General features: G+C 37.5%; 1 protein-coding gene across 4 annotated transcripts in view; it reads left to right on the top strand.

The window, feature by feature from the left end:
• The window catches only part of frmpd1b (FERM and PDZ domain containing 1b), a 38962-nt gene extending 22930 nt beyond the window's left edge, over positions 1 to 16032 (top strand). For 2 of the 4 annotated variants that reach the window (XM_053506331.1, XM_053506330.1), the window contains exons 5-17: positions 5853 to 5882; positions 6993 to 7038; positions 7154 to 7258; positions 7386 to 7481; positions 7646 to 7771; positions 7912 to 8031; positions 8158 to 8294; positions 8644 to 8770; positions 9800 to 9892; positions 10094 to 10276; positions 10499 to 10643; positions 10732 to 11745; positions 11884 to 16032. In XM_053506331.1, coding sequence (XP_053362306.1) covers positions 5853 to 5882; positions 6993 to 7038; positions 7154 to 7258; positions 7386 to 7481; positions 7646 to 7771; positions 7912 to 8031; positions 8158 to 8294; positions 8644 to 8770; positions 9800 to 9892; positions 10094 to 10276; positions 10499 to 10643; positions 10732 to 11745; positions 11884 to 14123 — 4462 coding nt within the window. In that variant the 3' untranslated portion in view covers positions 14124 to 16032. Of the gene's footprint in view, positions 1 to 5852; positions 5956 to 6992; positions 7039 to 7153; positions 7259 to 7385; positions 7482 to 7645; positions 7772 to 7911; positions 8032 to 8157; positions 8295 to 8643; positions 8771 to 9799; positions 9893 to 10093; positions 10277 to 10498; positions 10644 to 10731; positions 11746 to 11883 lie in introns of all 4 variants that reach the window. The other 2 variants (XM_053506329.1, XM_053506328.1) reach the window with 1 other exon arrangement.
• Positions 16033 to 21851: the final 5819 nt, after the last annotated feature.

The following is a 21851-nucleotide window of genomic DNA, read 5'->3' as shown; positions in this document are numbered from 1 at the left end:
GTGGTGGTGGTGCTGCTGCACTGTGTGTGTGCAATTTGGAAAGTGTTGTCCCGCTGTCCACAATTTCTGTAACACCACTACAGTACATTATAACCCTGATATGATGAGATACAGATCTCTTTAATTGAGTGTCCTTATTCTTCCTGGAGGTATGATTTATTACACATTTCAGTCGGAAATTAAAGCAAATTTCACAGCCTGTCTCGGTGTGAAAGAGTTTTTTCTATTTATTAGATCTTGCCACTAGAAGTCTGAATTAATGACCAGAAAGAATTAAACTGCAATCTAGAGTGGGATGAGTTGCCTGGACAGCTATAGGAACTCCATTAAAGCATTTCTTAAATACCTATGGACCTGAATTGTGGTACTGTAGATTGTTACAAGAGATTGTTTCTCTACCATGCAGATTTACCAGCTAGATTTAAGTTGTGCTCAGTTTCTTTGCTGGTGTATGCCTGTGCTGTGCCAAATAGATGGAGTCGGCACACCGTTTAGCCAGATGCTGCGACACATCTTAAGCTCGGATTTAGCTGTGAAAGCAGCTTAAATGATGGGCTCATGGCAAATTAAAAATACTCACAGGATAACGCAAAAATGTGTCACTCAGAAATATGCTAGGAAAAAGCCTAAATGTGAGTAGATATTTACATGAGCTTGATGGACATGCTTTCTCTGTGAATAATAGCTCAATAGTTCTTTTCAACCATCCTGGGAAGTCCATGTTTTTTTCTTTAAAGCTTTGTTTAATATATTGTATAAACTCCTTTTAGGCCACTCGTCATAGCATCTTGCCTGTTGTGGTGAAGGAAGCATACTACATGTTGTTGTATTTACCATCTCAGGAAGTCTATATATAATACAAGTTATAACTCTTATCCACAATAGCTAAAAATAACCTGCATTAGGAACACTTGATGAGAGTTGTGTTTTGCAGTTTGACTGACTCACTCAGAAATCTCAACATCCATTTTAGATTCTCATGCTATGATTGGCGCGGGGGCCTCTCCAAAAGGCAGGGTCCTGGACAAGCACGACCTTAATCCATCTGTTTGAGATATCTCTCACCATGTTCTTCAGTGTACCATTGCTGTCTAGAGGCAAACATGGCATCACTGCCTCACTGATAACACGTCTCAGTGTAACATTTATTATATATTATATAGTATATTATTATTTAACCTGATGCTCATTTTATATTAAATAAAGAAAATATATATATTGAGTAACTTTGGATTTGGCAGATACAATCATGTACTGTAATATTTAGTGCCCCCTTTTTTAATTTTGAGGGGTTTTTGGTGTAAAAACATAATTAAATTTATCTAATTGTAGTGGTTCTTAGTATTAGGCAAAAACAACCTCCAGACAAACAACCTGTAACTTTTTTTCTTAGTGCAATTATTTATTTAACAAAAATGAATCCACAAACAGATATGCGTGCAACCTTAATGCTTCCACAGGATTTAAGAGGGTAAGTTGTAGCCAGGTACTGCTAATAATCAGCAATAATCAGCATAATGATAATTTGATCATTAGCAGGTGTGCCTTGCAGTCATTCAGTCTATAAAACTGAAGTTTGCAGGTGTCTTTAGGTGCATTAGTGCATTTAGGTGTCTGTAAACACAATGCTAAGAGGGAGAGACAAGCAATGGTCTTGGAGAACCGATTCTTGCTGCACATGAATCTGAAAAGGGTTATAAAACCGTTTCCAAAGTATTTGGAGTTCAACATTGTGCAGTGCAAAAAGATTATTTACAAGTGGAAACATTCAAGACAGTTGCCAATCTTCCCAGGAGTGGACGTCCCAGCACATTCACCCCAAGGTTAAACAGCGCAATGCTCAGGACAAAAAAAAATCTCACACCCTACAGTCCTCACCGAGCATGTTAAATGTTAAAGTCCATGACAGCACAATTAGAAGAAGACTGAATGAACACATTTGGAAGGGTTGTCAGGAGAAAGAATCTTCTGTCTAAAAAGAGCTGAGATTCATAAATCTGCATCTGAACACAAACACAAGACTTTTGGCGTAATGTCCAATAGACGGATGAGATCAAAGATGAGTTTGAACTGAATGCCCAGTGTCATGTTTGGGGAACCCAAACACAGTGTAGTAGCTAAAACAATGTCAAGCACGGTGATGCAGGGGTGTTAATTAGGGCTTATTTTTGCAGCCACAGGACCAGAGTGCCTTGCATTTATTGAGTCAGAGCATTCTGGATATGTGAGGACATCTGTCTGACAGCTAAAGCTTGGTCGGAATTAGGTCATGCAACAGGACGATGTTCTGAAGTACACGAGGGAATCTGTATCAGAATGGCTGAAAAATAAAAGAAGCAAAGTTTTGGAATGGGCTAGTCAAAGTCCAGACCTCAATCCCATTGAAATGCTGCGGTGGGAATTAACGAGAGCTGTGAATAAGTGAATTTCCAAAAACCACAATGAACTAAAGCAATTTTATAAAGAAGGATGGGCCAAAATTCCTTGACGATGTGAGAGACTGATCGTCATATACAAAATTAACTTTTTGGCTTCATTTTTGTAAAATAAAAAATGGTCCATGATGTTGTTTGCCTGAGATTGTAGTTGCTTTAATACTAAGACCGGCTTTGATCAGATGATTATTGTGTTTTTACACAAAAACACATAGAAAAATAAGAGATACTAACTTTAACACATGACTGTAGGTAACAATGTTTTTTTTTTTTTGTGAATTTGTCACGACAAACAGAATTTTATTGGTTGCACTATAAAAGGTCAGGGGCAAACAGGGTCGGAGTTGAATTTAATTAGCTGCTCTTTTCATCAAAAAACAATGGCCTTGGTAGGGCGAAGCAATCTTCCTGCTTCTCATCTACAGACAGTCTGACATTTACTCAGCCTGTCTTATCCGTTGCTGTGTGTGTTTGCGTGTGTGTGTGTGCGTGTGTGTGGGGCTGTCATGAATACTTCTACCCCTGTCTATGTGAGGCATCCAGCTGTGCTCCACTTCAAATCAAATTCAACTTCTTTTTTTTGTTTTTTCTTAATCATCATTACCGAGGTTACAGTAAAAACACTCTCAATCACTTTTGCGTGTGCATGCAGATATTTAAAAGACAGAAACTTCTAAATTGGTCATGCAATCATCTCCTTTCCGTGTGTCTGTTTGGGATGTGTGATTGCATTATATGCCTGTCAAGTTTGAAAAGCAGTGAGAGCCAGCTGTTTCTCTTCCATTTATTTCATTCTTTAAAATGCAGGTGCACTCAAAGAGGATGTGCCTATACATATGTACGTACACACACACACACACAGTCTGACACTTAAATAACTTGGCTCTATATTTTTTTAAGGCAGTCTTTAAGCTGTGTCCTCTCAGCTAAACAGCTCACTTTTTTTGCACACACCCACATAGATGCACACATACTTCCATAGTGCCAGAGAAGCAGCATGCTGACACCTCGGTTTCTGCAGCAGAAACAGCTGATCTGAGCCCAGTGGGAGAAACTTGCTGCCCTCCAGCCTGATAATTACATTCTAGAGAAGAGAGGAGAAAAAGGAGGGGGAATAGGGAGGGAGACATGAGAAGGATTTTGTGTGTGTGTGTGTGTGTGTGTGTGTGTATGGGTGTGCTTGTTGCCAAGGTACATTTTGGCCCAAAACCAAGGTGAGAAAGAAAGAGAGAGGGATAGATACAATGGCTGAGCAATGTGCGGTCTGGCAAAGGGGGCCAAGAGACATCACGGACGATGGGAGTGTTTTTACAGTGTGTGAGCTTATAAGCATGGTTAAATGTGTGGCCTTGTTCTGACCTAAAGACAAATCTCTCAAAACGTCTCATCGGATTATGGAGCATCATTCAGCGTACAGGTCACTTTCTCTGCTTAAAAATGGAAAAAAGTCACTATTTTACATACAGTAACTAAAGTAGCTAAAGTTTTGGTGCAGGTTTTTAGAAGCCTCATCTGATGATAGTCCATTGGCTTTTGCTTGGTTAAATCGAAAGCCTGCATCCACACAGGCCCTTTCTGGGGAAGAGTGAACACTCCTCAGTCACTTAATTTGACACAATTAAAATACACTGTTTGTATTTAAAAACTCATGACATTTCAGATGGGTGAAATTATCGCCATGTATCAAGGAAAGAAAACAACTAAGGAGATTTAAAATGACTATATTATGACATCATTAAAACCTGGAAGGATCATGCTGAAATTGGTCAAATTGCATCCATTAAAATCAGCAGTAGAAATCAAAGCTGTGTTAAATAGTGAAATTAAGAGCTTTTCCACATACACAAATCGATAAGACTTGACAGGATTTCTAACTAAACAGCTGTGTGGCTATAAGAAACCCTCGTTAGTGATAAATGATAAAACAATGATAAAAGGCTGCATTTTGGAGCAATTGAGAAAGGTCATGTGGTGTGAAGTGTCCAGACTGACACTATTCCAGAGTAAAGGATGTGTAAGAAGTGTAAGAAGATAAAAATGTGGTAAAATCACTATATATATATATATATATATATATATATATATATATATACACAATGTGATGAGAACTTACAGCACTGGGACTAAACATCTGTGTGGCCATAGGAAAACCACTTGTTAGTGAGTCTAATCCGGAAAAAGACTTTAATTTGTTAGGGATAAAGATTGGACTTTGGAGCAATGAAAAAGGTCATGTGGTCTGATTAGTTTAGATTGGCCCAAGTTTGATCCAAGAGTGATGGGTGCTTCAGGGTAAGAAGGGAAGTGCATGAGGTGATGCACCCATCATGTATGCTTACTGTACAAGTGGGAGTGTTACGATTTGGGGGCTGTTTTGTGGCATTAAAATAAAGTGATGACCTAAATGTATTGAGCAGATTATCACATCAATTGTTTTTGTGAAAAAGTTTTTTTCTTTCCGGATAGCACAAGTATATTCGCGGAACACTTAGGTTGTGTAAGAGTGGTTCTGGGAGCATGAGGAATCATTTCACACATGACATAAACTGGCCACTACATTATGTGCCCTAATCAAAGCTTATGGTTAATAAATAAAAACTTTTGCCTTTTTATACAGGCAGTGTATATATGATCAAGGTTTAAGGAAGTAAAAGGCAAAGCAGGAAAATAAATTTTAGTTACAGTAAGGTTAGTTTTATTCATGTTTGCGGTCATAATCAGGTAGATAGCTTCATACAGATAGGTGAATTTATTATTATTTTTAGTTTAGTTAGTTTAGAACTCATAATTCTAATTGAAATAAAGTCGGATTTAATTAAAGCTTTATGTATAAATATGGTTGACCAGTTTCCACCCAGAACAAGTAAATAAATCAGTATTTCATAAAAGCAAAAAAAAAAAAAAAAAGGCAGAATATGAGAATGTAAACAATCATGTCCGGCATGCTTTAGAGCCGGTGTTGATATTATGTTACAGTATAATGTCCTCAAAACAAAACAGACAGTTGAGAGTTGAGCTGCGATCTGGTCCATGATGGGGTAGTAATGTAATTGCATCATACAACTTACTTAATCCTTCAGTTTTTTCTTCCTGTTTAATCTACTAAGGAATATAACATATTAAAATAGACATATGCACTATCTAAACATTATAATGCCATTTGTGATTTATTCAGAGTGGAAGGTTGACCAACACATTAACTCATGTAGCCCATTACTACCCATCTCAGTTAATGTTGATGCGATTTCACAAGAATTATTAGTGTCTTTGATAAGCTTCTTACACTGTCATTGAGTGATGAGTATCAAATATATGCATTTTTTTCTTAGTCTTTCTGTGCTTTTGGGTATAAAACATAATCTGTCACACATTATACTGTATACACTTAGCTTTTCCTGTGTGATCATTTATTTTTAGGAGGACCAGCAGATGGACGCCTCTTACCAGGTGATCAAGTACTGAAAGTTAATAACAAAGCCATTGACGACTTGTCTCCTGAACATATTGACAACATGATTAGGTAAAAATGTATTCTTCTGCATTTCGCCCTGCAAACCAACATTTTTTCCACTTACAATTTGCAACATGCAACAAAAGTGCAGTCACTTATGGCATTAGGTAAATAATATCGCTCCTTTCCTCACTTCTGGACAGCTTGCCATTTTTTGTTCTCATTATTTTTAAATGTATCTGTGCAAATTGTACAGACAGTTATACTGACTTAGCCAGACCACCCAAGACTTGTCAATGCTTGTGGAGACCAAAGGCTAGTCTGTCTGGACTGATCCCACAGAAAAACCAGTGCAGCACAAATTGCTTAAAAAAAAGGCACCAGAACACCCAGTGCATCACAGCCTGCCGCATAATGCCGGAGCATATCAGGCAAACAGTTCAAGGTTGTTGATGCAGTCTCCAAATTTCCTACATCTGACCAAGCATCCCTGAAATGTGCCAGACAAACAAGTCTGATCCACAAAGGCCCCACCGTACAAGCCACACCAGTCAAAGGATCCTCTTCCAATGTCCCTTTGCCAGACACCACAGGACACCCCAAGAGTTCTTGTGGAGATGGGTTCCCTGGCACCACAAGGGGAATCTACACAATACTGGGCAAAATGTTTAGCATTTTGAATGTTATGGCTAGTTAGATTTTAACATCATTGGTAGAGAGCAACTTCTTTTTTCTTAATTCTTCATTTAATCAGCCAGTGTAGCTATATACACTGGGCTATGGATTGCGCTAAAGATTATAACAGGCTAATGTTCTCCATATGAGGTAAAGTTCTTGTTCAAACTAGATTAATAATTTTGTATAACTGGATGTATAATTTTTAGCATATGACAGAGAGTAGAATTGTGAAAAAATCTAAATCTGTCTGAAAAGGACTTTAATGTAACATGCAACACATGCGTGTCTGTCTTACGAACACTGACTAATGTCAACGATGAGACTACTTTAGGCTTACAGTAACTTATACTCTTATAGCATTTGATTTAATAAAGCACTACTAGAGCACTGATGCAATTGAATTACAATCTCATATGCTCTTCTCCTAGGCAGTGCCAGGATTCTGTAACCGTGACCGTCCTCAGAAACATGTTGGTGAGTCCATGGCAGCTGTGTTTACATGGAATATGACATTGTAGAGGCTTCTGAATTTTGCTTACAAGGTTGTGTGGATGTCCCTACCCCACAAAATCCCCTTCTCCCCTTACAGAACCCCAAGTCCTCGTTTTTGTCGGCTGAAAAGAGAGCTCGTCTGAAAAGAAATCCGGTTAAAGTGCGCTTCGCTGAGGAAGTATTAGTCAACGGACACACTCAGGTTCAGGCACCACATGCACACATACACACAGTCTTTAACGTTATTTTATTTACAAATGTCTTCTTTTTTTTTTTTTTACTTTTGTATTTAAAAAGCTAAAACTCAAACCAGCTATGTGTGTTTCCAGGGAAACTCTCTTCTCTTCCTCCCCAATGTGCTTAAGGTGTACCTGGAGAATGGGCAAACCAAAGCCTTTAAATTTGATAAGACCACCACAGTCAAGGTTTGTCCTCAGCATTTCTACGTTGTTCTCCAAAAAACGTTTTCTCAATTTATTTTCCTATTACTAAGGAAATTGACCCCATTCTATTACACAGAGTCATAATTATATGTTGATCATGCAACACAGCTCTCTAGATATCCAGTATGTTGTTGTTGTGTATTTAGGACATTGTGCTGACATTAAAGGACAAGCTGTCTATTCGATCTATTGAGTATTTCTCCCTGGTGCTGGAGCAGCAATACAGCATCACCAAACTACTATTACTGCATGAAGATGAGCACATACAGAAGGTAACTCATATATGTCTCAAATTTCTGCCTGCTCATTCAGCCTTTCTACAGCTTTCTTATTCTGATATAACAATCAGGTTCAAACGTTTAAAGTAGCTAATGGGGGGGAAAAATCATTGATAACCATTTTAACCTCTCAGGTGGTCCAGAAGAAGGATTCGCATGATTACAGATGTCTGTTCCGAGTGTGTTTTATCCCCCGAGATCCAGTGGACCTGCTGCATGATGACCCAGTCGCCTTTGAGTATCTCTTTCATCAGGTATCTATAAGCAAATTGAATGAAAGGCAGTTTGTTAAATCCATATCCGATTACTGCTAGTCAGAGTGTGAATGTTCCAGCTGTTTGTCAACACAGTTGAATTGAACACAGCGTTTGTGTGTGTAGAGCGTTGGGGATGTGCTTCAGGAGCGATTCGCAGTAGAGATGAAATGTAATACTGCTTTAAGGCTAGCAGCTCTGCATATGCATGAAAGGTTGGCCAGCTGTGGACAAACTACCCGAGCATCTATCAAAAATATTATGTAAGTCTCTTACACTGGCAAATATGCATACTAATACACTTGCAACTGAAATGCACAGCACATAGAACTACATTTATGTTGTAGCCATGTTCCAATCTGGAGGCATTGTGTTTAAAACACTTTCCATAATCATAATAATATTTACATAATCATTTTTGTAATAATAACTAGCAAGCATTTTTGTAACCTGCTTAGCTGATAATCAGTCCTAAACTAATGGCAGCTACTTTTTCCGTTCTTTGATACAACTCAACTACTTGTTATGTAATCCAACAGAATATCTGCCTGCCAACCCAATGGACAATATGGTTGTTAAATAGCAAAGTGTCTGTGTTTCTGTCATTTTCAGTAAGGAGTTTGGAATGGAGAGTTTTATTTCACCCACATTACTGAGGAACATGAGAGAAAAAGATCTGCGGAAAGCTCTTACAGGTCATATGAAGAAAATCCAGTCACTGCTCGAACCGCGTCAAAAGGTATGTTTTGTGTTGTTGTGTGGAATAGGGATTAAACGCATTATAATTAAGATCCAAAATTTAAATAAATTATGTCACAATACACTTTTTAAAAATATATATTGTAGTCTATATATTAATGACTTTATAGAACACATTTCTTTGAAAATGTAGATACTGTAATTATATATTTTTTCATCATCGCCACCATACCGGGCCTATGGGATCTAAAGACTTTGAGGATGCAAAACGGGTCAAAACTTTGTGTGGCATTAAATTAAGCACAAGCACAAACAACCTCATACATTACACACATACTCATATCTTTTTCTCTCTCACACACACAAATACACAGTTGTGCGCACCAGGGTGGCAATGGCGCAGGGTGCTTGGGCCCGCTCATTGTTGTGTATATATACATTTAGGCATTTGGCAGACGCTCTTATCCAGTGCGACTTGTACATTTTTATCTCATTATACATCTGAGCAGTTGAGGGTTAAGGGCCTTGCTCAAGGGCCCAACAGTGGCAACTTGGTGGTTGTGGGGTTTTGAACCTGGGATCTTCCGAACCGTAGTCCAGTGCTTTAACCACTGAGCTACCCCTGGCCCTATATATATAAAAAAAATTCTACATTAATACTGAAGACATCCGAACTAAAATATGTCTTAGTATTATAAAAAAAGTATATAAAAAGTATTATAAAAAAATTATAAATGAACACATCTGGAATGATATAATATATATATTTTTTTAAAGAACCCAGAATTTTATTTATTTTTTTGTTATAAATTGTCTAAAGTACCCATGTTCATTTAGCGTTACTAGCCTCAGAAATCACCAATTTACAGCACCTCAGATTAGAGCACTTCGGATCATAAAGGCTTAATATAATACAGATGTTTAACACAGTGCAGTGTTCAGTAAATGCAGCATACTGGATTGTAATGAATTGAGTGTGTTTTGTCATGCTCACCATAATGCATTTACTCCCCCTGCTATTTTTTCACCAGTCACTTATTTCTGCTGTCTCTTTTTTCTTCTCTCTTAGGTTATCTCAGTGCCTCAGGCCAGGTTGGCATATCTAACTCAGATGGCAGAACTGATATCATATAGTGGGAGAAGCTACAATGCCACCATGCTGGTAAGAGCACCACATTCATTTCTGATGAAAGGATAAATAAACCTTAATTCTAATTATTTAGTATTTATTAAATAATAAGGTACAAGTCTCTTATTCTTATTTTTGAGTTTTTTTTAGTAGTATATTCCTGTTTTACTTGGCAGACAGTCGGTGTGTCAGCAAGAATGATGCAAGATGTGTATTTATGCATGTGTATCTCAGCTGCAGGACAGGGAGTCGTTGGTGAGTTTGTTGGTGGGAGCGCGATTCGGTGTCAGTCAGATACTGAATCACAAGCTGAACATGATCTCGACTATAATAGACTTCCATTATATCAGCCGCGTAGAAGTTCTTTCTGAGTCTGACCGGGTCAGCATGCTTAAGATCTATCTACATGATATTCAGGTGGGTACACAAATGGATTATATTGTACAGTATATGCAAAAAATATAAACTAGAAAATATTTCTTTACATTTTCTACACCATTTTCTTTTTATTTTGCAAAAGTAGGTATTTATAAATTTATTTACATATTTAAATAGACTATTTTTTCAGAGCACGTAGGCAAACCATACATACAGTTACAGTATGTCTGTTGTTGTCTCTCCTTTGCTCACTGTGTACAGCCCTTGGCCTTGTTAATGGATTCTGTAGCTGCTAAAGACTTGGCATGTCTGCTGGCAGGCTATTGCAAATTATTAGTAGATCCCAATATGAACGTGTTCCGCTGGGGCTCTCGTCCCAAAATACGTCGTATACCCTTAGAAGAAGGTAACACATAATAAATAAGTTCATGAATTACATCAATTCTTTATGCTTGAAGCATTTGTTTGTTAACACACGTAATATAATTCCTTAGGCTTTGGATTCCGCTGCGGCAGTGATTCAGAAGAGAGCTCAGATGAGGACTACTCCATGGACAACCTGCTGGACACACCAGTCTCTGAGGACACGGTCTCCACCCAAACAAACGATGACCGGGAAGATGAGAAGGAGGACGAAAGTCAAGAGGCCAAGGCGGACACAATAAGAGTGATTGTCACTCGGACAGAAGAAGAGGAGAATGTAGCAGAAGGTGCTCTAGAAGGAACAAGTACAAGTGGCTCTATCGAGGATGAGGAATATGCAGCAAGAGTAGATGCACTTCTGGAAACAGGATGGTACACAGACCCAAGAGTCAACAGCAGCTTCTCTAGTCTGTCCAGTAACTCGTTTAACACTCTTGATGAGATTAGCAAAATATCTTCTATATGGCCTGCTCGTTTGGATGCTTTTCAGGAGGAGATGCCCAAATCGGACCAGGCAACTGGGGCCTCCAGCCTAGATGTCCACCATCCTTATCTACTAGAGATCCACGAACACCCAAACCAGGAAGAGAAATTAAAACCTCCCTCTAAGTTGCTCTACGATAAGCACAGTGGCCTGCGATACAGTGACCTCTCTCAATTGTCTGACTCCCTTCCAAGCCCACCGGAAGCAAGTGATGATGCTCTGAGTGATTTGGAAGAGATTAATAGGGATGAAAACAAAAATTATAGACCCGCAGACATTGACGCTGTGCTGGCTTTGGGTAGTAGTAACAGCATAAAATCTTCTGTAGCTGGCTTCAACGTGCAAGCACTTTTAGCAAGAATCCGCAACCATCCAGCATGTAAGAAGGATTTGAGAAATTCTAACCTCCAGCAGAAAGAAGAAGCCAGATCTAAAGGGCCTTTGTCCAGACCAAAAGTTCAACCTCCACCTCCACCATCAAGGACGGTATTTAGAATTTCTGAAATAGCAAAGGACATCAGAAACAGTGGGTCAGAATCAGACGATGAGTTTTATGATGCACAGGATCGTCTTACTCCACCAATCATGGAACAACCAACAGGTTAGTGAGGTGTTTTTTTTCCCTAAAAGGTAGTATATCCTCTGTATAATTTGTGTCTTAAATTGTGTGTATTCCCACTAGCTATCCTTTTTTTTCATAAAAATAATAATCTGTGTTTCTTTTTCTTGTTTCTTCCAGAGAAGAAAATTAATGTGAATGGTATGGAACAAGCTCTGAAACAGACTGATGCAAAAATCAGTGTGGAGCAACCAGCAGCGCCCAAGATGCAGAGTCAGTTGTACAAGCCACACAACGCCAATTCTTTATCTATGGGTACAAACAACACTCCTGCAAAAAATATTCTTCATACTAGAGAGCTGGAGGGTCACCAGCCCTCAGTGATTCAGGTTCCTCAAGCAGCCATGCACGAACCAATCTCAAATAATAACATCTTGGAGAAAAAGGGCCAGCAATGTAACGGAGATATTACTGGCCGCAATGCTCATATATCTTCTGAGCTTTTGGAGATGGAGCCAGACACAATGGAGTTTAAACCCGTGACTACAGCTGGACCACCATGTTCTTCCCCCTTAATCACAGCAGTGCGGCAAACTAAATATGAGGTACTAACTACAGTGGATCCAGGAACATTTTCAAATGATACTCAAAATATCACAAAACCGCTAGAATCTAAAAAAGATGAAATAGTTAAAGAAGAACTTCAATCAGAGCCTCCTCTACAGCCCAAGGAAGAAGTTGTTTTTATGAAACCCCCTGAACCTGACAAACCCATAGTTTCTGAATCATCAACTGGTCTATCTCTGAAAACTGAAGATGAGAAACCAGCAAATGGGATTTCTTTGCGTACCTGGTCCCAGCGGAACGGAGGCACACAAGGCCCTCCTCTGAGTAAAGGTGTCTCTCTAAGCCATGAGAATCTTAAATGCCAACTAAGGAATGAGAATGCCGCAGTCACAGTGACTAACACTTTCACTCTTACAGCCACTCCACCTCCATCTGTGGCTATGAGAGCCTCTGTAAGCATGGAACCCAAAGATCATTTTGGGATTGGAAGGAGTTTCAGCAACAGAAGTTCTTCTGGGCGCCTGCCTGCTTCAGCACTACGTGGAAAGATCCAGGACATGCCCTGGTATCTCACCAGATCCCAGGAAATTTTGGGGACAGTGGCACTCAGCAGGGATAAATTAGCAGACACTAACAATGATACAGCTGAGTTCAATGACTCTAAAAAGGAATCTCCAAAATCCACTTCAGTACCTGCTTTGAATTATTGGAAAGAGAAAGATGCTGAGGTGGTTGTTGTGAAGCTCAAAGATGGACCACAAGAAGTGGCCTCACATGTAAAAGACACAGGTGGGAAAACCTCTGATGGGAAACTGTCTGGTCATTCAGACCTGAGGCAGAATGGGTTACAAGGCTCCACTGAACTTTTTCCACACTTGGGAACATGCAGGTCTGAACAGCCCAAGTCTCAAAAACTCACTGGTTCAAAGGATAATCTGGAAAGGCCATCTCCTCCATCTAGTACTGGCACACCCCACCGTGATGCATGTGGGTGCCATACTGTTTATGCCAATTGCTTTAGTGGGGATTCTGAGGATTTGTGTGGTTTTGATGATGACCTAACAGTGTACGAGTTCTCCCGTCAGAAACGAATCAACAAACCACCCCAGATCTCAACTGAACCTTCCTCAGCCCCTTCTTCCAACATCCTGTCTCTGTTAAGAGACTCCCCTTACCCCCTTTCAACCTCTTCTGAGCTTAGTCCTCTCTTTACCCCTCCCCGGTCTAGACCGCTGGGTTACAGCCTGTTGGACAATCCACTACGGGATCTTCAAGAAAGACGATACGTAACAGGCCCAAAGGGTACCGGGCTTAAAGGAGGATACATGTCCCTGCATAAAGATATTGATGAGCTTCTCCTGGTGCTTAAGAATGGCGAGAGTGCAATAAATCCTCCAGGCCAGAAGGGGCAGTGTCAAAAGGCTAATAATATAAATGGCAATTCCTTCTCCGAAACAGAACGCTGTTTAGTGCAGGCTGAGGCACGGAGGCTGGCGTCAGGATGTCAGCGTGCCACGCGAGTCGGTTGGGCACCGGACGATGCTCTTCTCTCATTGGGCAATAGTTTCGGAGCTTTGGTACATCTAGCAGCAGCTTGCCTTCAAATGTCCTGTTCAGACTGTGGAAGTTGCCATGGTGACATTGATGGCACTGAGGCTCTACGGAAGCTTCAAGAGATTGTGTGTCTGTACAAAGAGTTTGTGATAGCTGTAGAAACAGCCCGTGAGGGGGAGGGCGTCAGGTTGTTAGCTAAACAATGTACAGTTCTCATTTCTACAGTCTTCTCTCTAACACAGCTCTTCAGGACACACACGCCAGACACAGACAATAGACATTTAACACTAAATTTCTGAACTTGGACCTTTAGAGTGAATCAAAACAGAGAACTTAAAAAGAGAAGAGTAATGCTTTTCTTTGGATTTACAGACTTTAAATGTGTGCTGGCACACATAAAACAAAAGTAAGTGCCGTGTAAACACACACACACACACACACCCACACACACACACAAACACAAAATCTCAGTCAAACCCATTTACAGGCAAATAAGTCTACCAAAATGTAGAACCTTTGTCCACTCAAACTGTTGGTCTTGCCAAGTCTCCTTATGAACTTTAAACAGGATATGGTTTTATTGATACACACAGGAACTATTTTCTAACAATATCTTATTTCTTTAAGTATGTATTCAAGTACTTATTTATTTTTACAAACTAAGTGTACGCACCGTGGATTATAACCTATACCTACATTTCTGTTTTGTTGTATGTAAAGTCCTACCTCTTGGTCTAATAACTAGTGAAAACTGAAAGAAATAGACAGTGTTATGGTGTCTAGTGTCTGTATTTTTTTGTACTGCTCTTCACTGATTTAAGCATGGTACTTCATAAGACGGACAAGGCAGACACCGACCCCCTGTTTTCTCCCAACTGACCATGTGTACATAGGATAGATGCTAGAGAAAGGATGTATAAAACATAGTCAGTTACATTTCAATTGTGTGCAGTAATTTATCAACTCACTTTCTAAAGTTTGTCTTCTTTCTTTTTGATTGAAAGCTGGCGGAGATGGGAATTAACGGATGTTGAGAGAATTTTGAAAGTGTTTTCTATCAATACGTCATGAACCTTTTATGTTTTTTTTTTTTTCCATTGGCAAGTTAGCTTACTATTAATGGTAGCAATCAGTTTTATCCAAAGATGATACAGCACAAGGTGCTTTGTCATTGTGACCATTCATTTCTAGCACTAGTCAAACTTCACTCTTTTTTAACTTATTTTATTACTATGCAAGTGTCACTAATTCATAGGTGTTAACAAAGTTTTTGTATCGAACATCACTCATATCTGATCAAAACTGTTTTGATAATGGGGCTTCCCAAATGAACCTAAGCCTTATTCTTGATCTAGACATACTTTCATGGAGATCAAGGTCAAATTAAATACTTATGCAATTGCAACCTGGGTCATAATTCGCCTTCTGATGATTGGGGTAAAAAAAGGTATTACTACTAGTTCTTCAGTAGGCAGTCCAAATTTGAGTAAGTGTTCTGCATTTTATTAAGTATGTTCAAAGTCATTGTGTCATAAAACATTGTACCTTTAGAGCCAATTAAAGCTCTGCATGGTCACTGGTAGCATTCATTATTTCATCTTTTATGTAAAACTAAAATCAGAGGTTTGAATCTGCATGAGAGAGCCTGTTCTATATCAGTGCAAACTGTCAGTTCTGGAAGATGATAAACAGATAATTTAACCAAGTCCTTATAGCTTGTTGCACTTAATTGATCAATTATGAATATATGGTTTAAATTAAGTCATTACATTATAGGAGAGCTTCCAGATATTGTTTGTAAAAATAATACAAAGTTCAACATTACAAAGTTGTGTTTGAGGCAACCGGTCACGCATATAAGAGTAGCATAAAATAAATAAATAGAAAAATGCAGAAAGAGTTTTCTTATGCTGACTCACAAATGCATATGTGGTCTTATCTGTTAATATGCCAGCACAAGTTATGACACTAATTGTTACACTGACAAAGATGTCTATCAGCCATATCAATCTACCTGAATGAGGAAAACCTCAAACGCTCCTGTAGCTCTTCTTTTCTGTCATAATTGTAGCAAATAAAAATAAAAAACTATACGAAATTAATCTTTGTACACGGACAGCTTGCATTCGGAATCCACGTAGCTCTGAACAGTGAGAAATTGTCTGAGTAATGAAGGGACAATCCTGAAGTCATTTTGCATTCCTTCTACTGTATCAATAATTAAAGAATGAAATTGAATGGAATGTGCTGCTGATTTTTTTCTTTAATGCTGATTCATGTTTTTAGTTCCTTGTTTATTTTGTGCATTCACTCACACGTTAAACAGCAAAATGTGCAAAATCAAAATAATAATCTAGACCAACCTGATAGATGAAGCTGGATGTGTTTCCCCGATACAGTAGCATCATGGTCTGTCCATACTGCCTTCATGAATGTCAAATGAAGCTTAGTTTTAATAAGATCTTTAATGTAAGGTACTAAATTATTAATGTATGATGGTCTCTATAAGCATAGTTATAGATTGTCTAGTGTTAAAATCAATTATAGAACTCAAATAATAAATTTGTTGCAGATCATAAGATGGTATGATTAATGTTAAACATTCAGACATCTATGAGTTACCAATTTACATTTTTAGTATACACTTTATTGGAGCATATCATTTATCTTCAATGTTTGTATTAATATCCCCTATATACAGTGAAATGGTTTTGGCCATAACAACCTTAGTTTGTATGCAATATTCATGATAATCTAATCTTCCAAATGATGGATGAAGGAAAACCCAACATAAAGTGTGTACATGAGTAACATGAGTATCAGTTCCACATGCACACTACCTTGGCCAAAGACTTCTGACCATCTAATAAAACCTTTCGTTCAAATAAACGAAAGGTTTTATCTGTACGTTGGTCAGAACTCTCTCTTTTAATGATATCTTTATGTATTATATATTGGCGGACCTGAAATCAGTCTCAGAAAATTGTTTGTCTGTATTTACAGTATGTTGGTCTAGACAGCATGATGCAAAACTGGCTGGACAGAATTTAATGAAACCTTGGCAGTACTTTGGTATTTGCCTGAAGTTAAGCCTGCACCATAAATAAAATATGAGCAGAATTATGAGTTACGAGCAGTTATGTGCCAGATTATGTCAAAGCATCTAGCACTTTAAATTTAAATATTATTAAAACAAGTACATTTTATTTCTTTGTACTAATAAGTTAGTGAGTTCTGCCATACAGGAAAGCAGGCAGACATGTATAGTGCCTCAACCTAAAATAATAATATCACTGATTACATTAAAGCTGTCAGCTTATTTTTAGCTTTAACCTTTTAACCATTTCCAAACATTTTTTTCCTGTTCTTTTGTGGTTCTTCCCCAAACTGCTGCCACAAATCTAGAGTTATACAATTCTTCAGAATGTCTTTGAATGTGTTCCTTTATTAGAACTAAAGCGCCAGCATGATCATGCCATGTGCACAAGGTAACGTTTATGAAGACATGGTTTGCCAAGGATAGAGTGGAAGAACTGGAGTGGCCACATTTAGGATGAACGGGGAGAGTCACTGTGTCACATGAGTCCTCACCCAACATTGGACAGGTTGAGATCTGACGACTGTAAAAGCCATAGCATATGATTTATAGCGTGTTCATTCGCTAATAAAAGGCATATTTAATGCCTTTTTCCAACAATGTACTTTTATTGTCTTAAGGTTTTATTATATAATATATACAAATGGAGAAAAAATATGAATCCGTTTATTGCCAAATAATAGTTATTTGAGCAGATGTTTATATGAAGTGTCCACTACTGTTTCTACTTCCTGTAATTCTTACACCCACTGGATTCTCTGGATTAGATGCACTGTCACAGAACTAAATGATTCCACAGAGGGATGCCTCAGCCTCAGGAGACACTTTATCATAGTAAATTATGTCCATTATGTCAGCAGAGGTTATACAGACAGAATTTAAAAACTGGGTCACTACAGCTGTGTGTGTGTGAGAGAGAGAGAGAGAGAGAGAGAGAGAGAGTGTCAGGGATTCATATTTAAAATACCATGAATGAAAGGAAAACGCTGGAAAATAAATTAATTTGTACCAAGAATTTTCCATCATAATGATGGGTATTAGTGTAAAAAGTTTTTCATTTTCCCATTTAAGGGAAAGCTTTTATTTCTGCATTGAAGGGTATTTGTATACCAGGAAAGTTGGGGGTTGGGGTTAGCTGACATGCTAACTTGTTTACAGCTCGTCATGGCTGTACAGCAGTGGTCCTGAACCCTCATCCTTGCACTGCACATTTTAGTGTTTTCTCAGCTCCCAGCACATATTATTTAACTAATCAGATAATTAACAGCCTTTTCTATAAAGAAGTGGATGTGATTAAGCAAGGAAAATCCTAACATTTGCAGGACAGGGGTCCTCAATGAATATGGTTAAGGAACACTGCTGTACGGTAATACTGCAGGATTTTGGGGCCAGAGTGTGTTGGTGAACCCACATTACCACAAACATAGATGTGTGTTCAGATGTACATTTTTTCTACATTTATAATGTAAAATTTGATTGTATATTTCTTTTAAGGTATCCTCCAATGAGTGGCCTTAAGTCTAGGAAGGTTCAGTATTCATATGCGTTTACTTATTCCAACAAACAGCGAAAGCCAAACCCTCATCAGCCAGGGGAATAAACTTTAATCACTTACTCACTCATCTTCTATCCCGCTTTATCCTGTATTCAGTGTTGCGGGGGACTAGACTAGACTAGACCCAGAGGAAACCCACCAAGCACAGGGAGAACATGCAAACTCCATGCACACAGAGAAGGAAATCGAGTCTGGCCAGGAATCGAACCCAGACCCTGGGAATAAACATTAATGTAATATTTATTTCAGGATAGAAATACAGTAAACACTGCACTGTTCTTTATATTATTATTATTATTGATTTTTTTGTCTCTTTTGGAGAAAAATAGGCCACGCTGACCAGGGATAATTTGCTTTCTGTTTCTCAAAACACAGTGTCAACAAATTAGTCATTGAAAATACAGCCACCCTAAAATAATGAAGAAAGTTTGAACTACACCAGCATGTGGCAGTAAAGCATAAAGTTTCCCCATGAACAAAATGAGTCAAATACACAAACATATTAATAACATATAAAGTAAGAATATATAAATATATGTCTTTAGAACTTTGAGGTATTACTAATAATTAATAATATATTATAATAATTATATTAATTATATATAAAAACCTAATTTTGCAGTTTGAAAAAAGAAGCAATCTATGTCGTCAAGCAGAATTTCCATATACAACTGCACATTTGAAATTTCACAATAAAGTACACATACAGGCAATTTCTAAAAAGCATTCAGTCACACTAATAATTCACATTTTTCAGACTGACTTTCAAAATAGTCTCTGGGTAATTTGCAGCTAAAAGTAATCAATCACAGAACCCCTTACCCCCCCCCCTCTCTCTCTCACACACACACACACACACTGCAGCATATTGCAGCACAGTAGGAAGAGGCAGTGCTTTAAGTAAATGTGGGTAAAACCCTGCATGTGGGATCTTCAATCAAGATTTTTTGGTATAATGACATTTTAATGCTTTAAATAAGAGTACCTTGGACAACTTGGCTTATCTATAAATATAGACAAATCATTGTGATATAATTTTTGTTCATACAGCACAGTTCTGCTTGCATTTAAAATGGCTTTTTCAAGATGGGTATTAAATATATACCAGGTATTATATTTGTAAGATTACAGACATATAAAGTCGAAGCACCTCACAGTTTGATTATTTTGCAAGGAATAGTGGAACTGATTTACATTAGACTGCGTTACAAGCAAAAAATATTTAATAAAAGTATTAGTTAAGGAACATATATGCCAGTCCAACCTTTTTTTCTTCCTCTCTAAATATTTCTATTTTATTATTATTTTTTTTAATCAACCTGCAATTTTATTAGTGCTATGTAGACTTTTTTAACCACTGCATACCTGGCACCAAACACCAACAGTGCACCATGGTTAGTGATCAATTAGATTTCAATTAACAATTTTAATAGTGAAAATTATAAACAAACACACATACACACTTTTTTATATAAATCTGATTTGGAACAAATTTAATCAGCATGAGAGAAGTGGTTTTCAGTGAATACATGTAAACACTTGATCTAATTGTTTATCTCTTGTTGTACATTTTCCAAGTAATGTTAGGTGACGAGTTACTGAGTGGGAAATTTTCTCTCCATTCTTGATCAGTTAAGTCTGTAAGAAGAGCGCTCTCCCACCAGTCTTTGCTACTGACTTTCATCCACATGAAGAGACACTGATTGGCTCGTGTTTCACATGCAGTGAAGATCAAACCAATCATAGATTAGACCTATGATAAAGTAGGTGGGACTTGTCAGAAAAAGAAAAAAAAAAAGGATTTAAACAAAAAATATGTTAATGCTTGTTAACAGTTGTTGGCAAAATGATTTACAAAAAACAAACACAAATAGCTTTTTCACAAAAAAAAAAAAAAAAAAATTTGGTGATTCTAGAAATTGTTTTACAATTACTCTTCTTACACTGACCCGGCCTGGAGTTTAAGAAATGAATAAATATATAATTAATCAGCAAAATATCTTTGATGTTCTTTGAAATTCACAATGAGGAATGACCAGATTAAATCAAACCAGCCTTTCCACATAAAGCTATACTTCTTTATACCATCAAAAGACAAAAATATAAAAACTTAGCCTCTCCATATACTTTGAAATCACTTCCAAAAGCAACAATTCTGTATCAACCTCACAATGTCACTTTTCCCTGACCTGCTGTTTAAAAAAAAAATAATAATTAATATGTAAAATTTTTCATATAACTAACATTATCACTACAAAATTACACCACGTGCATTTCAGCCACAGAAATATATATTCACACGTAATTGCTGATTAAATTTCTGGCTTTGCCCTTTTATCAAAAAATCTTTATTAACAACTGAGCGAAGACTGGTGTGTGTGTGTGTGTGTGCGTGTGTGTATATATATATATATATATATATATATATATATATATAGGGTGAATAGTGGTAAAGTGGGACAATGGGTAAAGTGGGACAGTTAAGCTTAATAATTTATATCTTTGCATGGATATGTTTTTATTACTAAGTACAAGTATGTGATAAATTTTTTTTTAAAAACCTGTGGCTATGACATTACTTCCGGGGTGTGGCACATCATATTTAACAACCATACTTTACCACTATTCACCATATATATATATATATATATATATATATATATATATATATATATATATAGGGTGAATAGTGGTAAAGTGGGACACTTTCTGAAAGCTATATATATATATATATACAGTATATATATACATACACATACATACACACACACACACAAAATGTATACAACCATATATAATGCTGTCTGTAGCACATAAAAAGAGGGCTCTTGTAGGGTATGGAGATGAAAATTTCATACTGGATTATGACACTTAAAAAAAAAAAAAAAAAATCATGAAAACATAAAACTGTCAGCCATTTATACATTCTCTGTGGCGGATTGTCAACACATCAGACCTAAAAAAAAAAAAAAAAAATTAATAAAAAAGCCCAGTTCTTTAACACAGTATACAGTACTGGGCAAAGTTTTGAGACACCCCTCATTTCTTTATTTTATAAATTTACATTTGGCAGCATTTTGCTATAATATTTGTGCTTTTTTGCTACAAATATATTTCGCTACCATATATATTATATAACACAGAGACTTTGCATAATTCTAACAAGCTTTATATTTGGTATGCTCGCTGTTATTTAACACAGCCTGCACTCTCTTAGGCAAGCTTTCTTGTAATTTCATGGAATATTTCTCCAGGCTTCTTAAAAGATGTCCCAAAGCTCTTTGGATGTTGGCTGCCTTTTATTCTGTATGATACCTGAATAATGTTAAGAACCTGGTTTTGGTGAAGCCAATCCATGACTTCCAACGAGGTATG

Source organism: Clarias gariepinus, chromosome 10 (assembly GCF_024256425.1).
Source record: "Clarias gariepinus isolate MV-2021 ecotype Netherlands chromosome 10, CGAR_prim_01v2, whole genome shotgun sequence".
Classification (NCBI taxonomy): Eukaryota; Metazoa; Chordata; class Actinopteri; order Siluriformes; family Clariidae; genus Clarias; species Clarias gariepinus.
The sequence above is the reverse complement of the archived record's forward strand: the minus strand, read 5'-3'. Positions and strand labels throughout refer to the sequence as shown.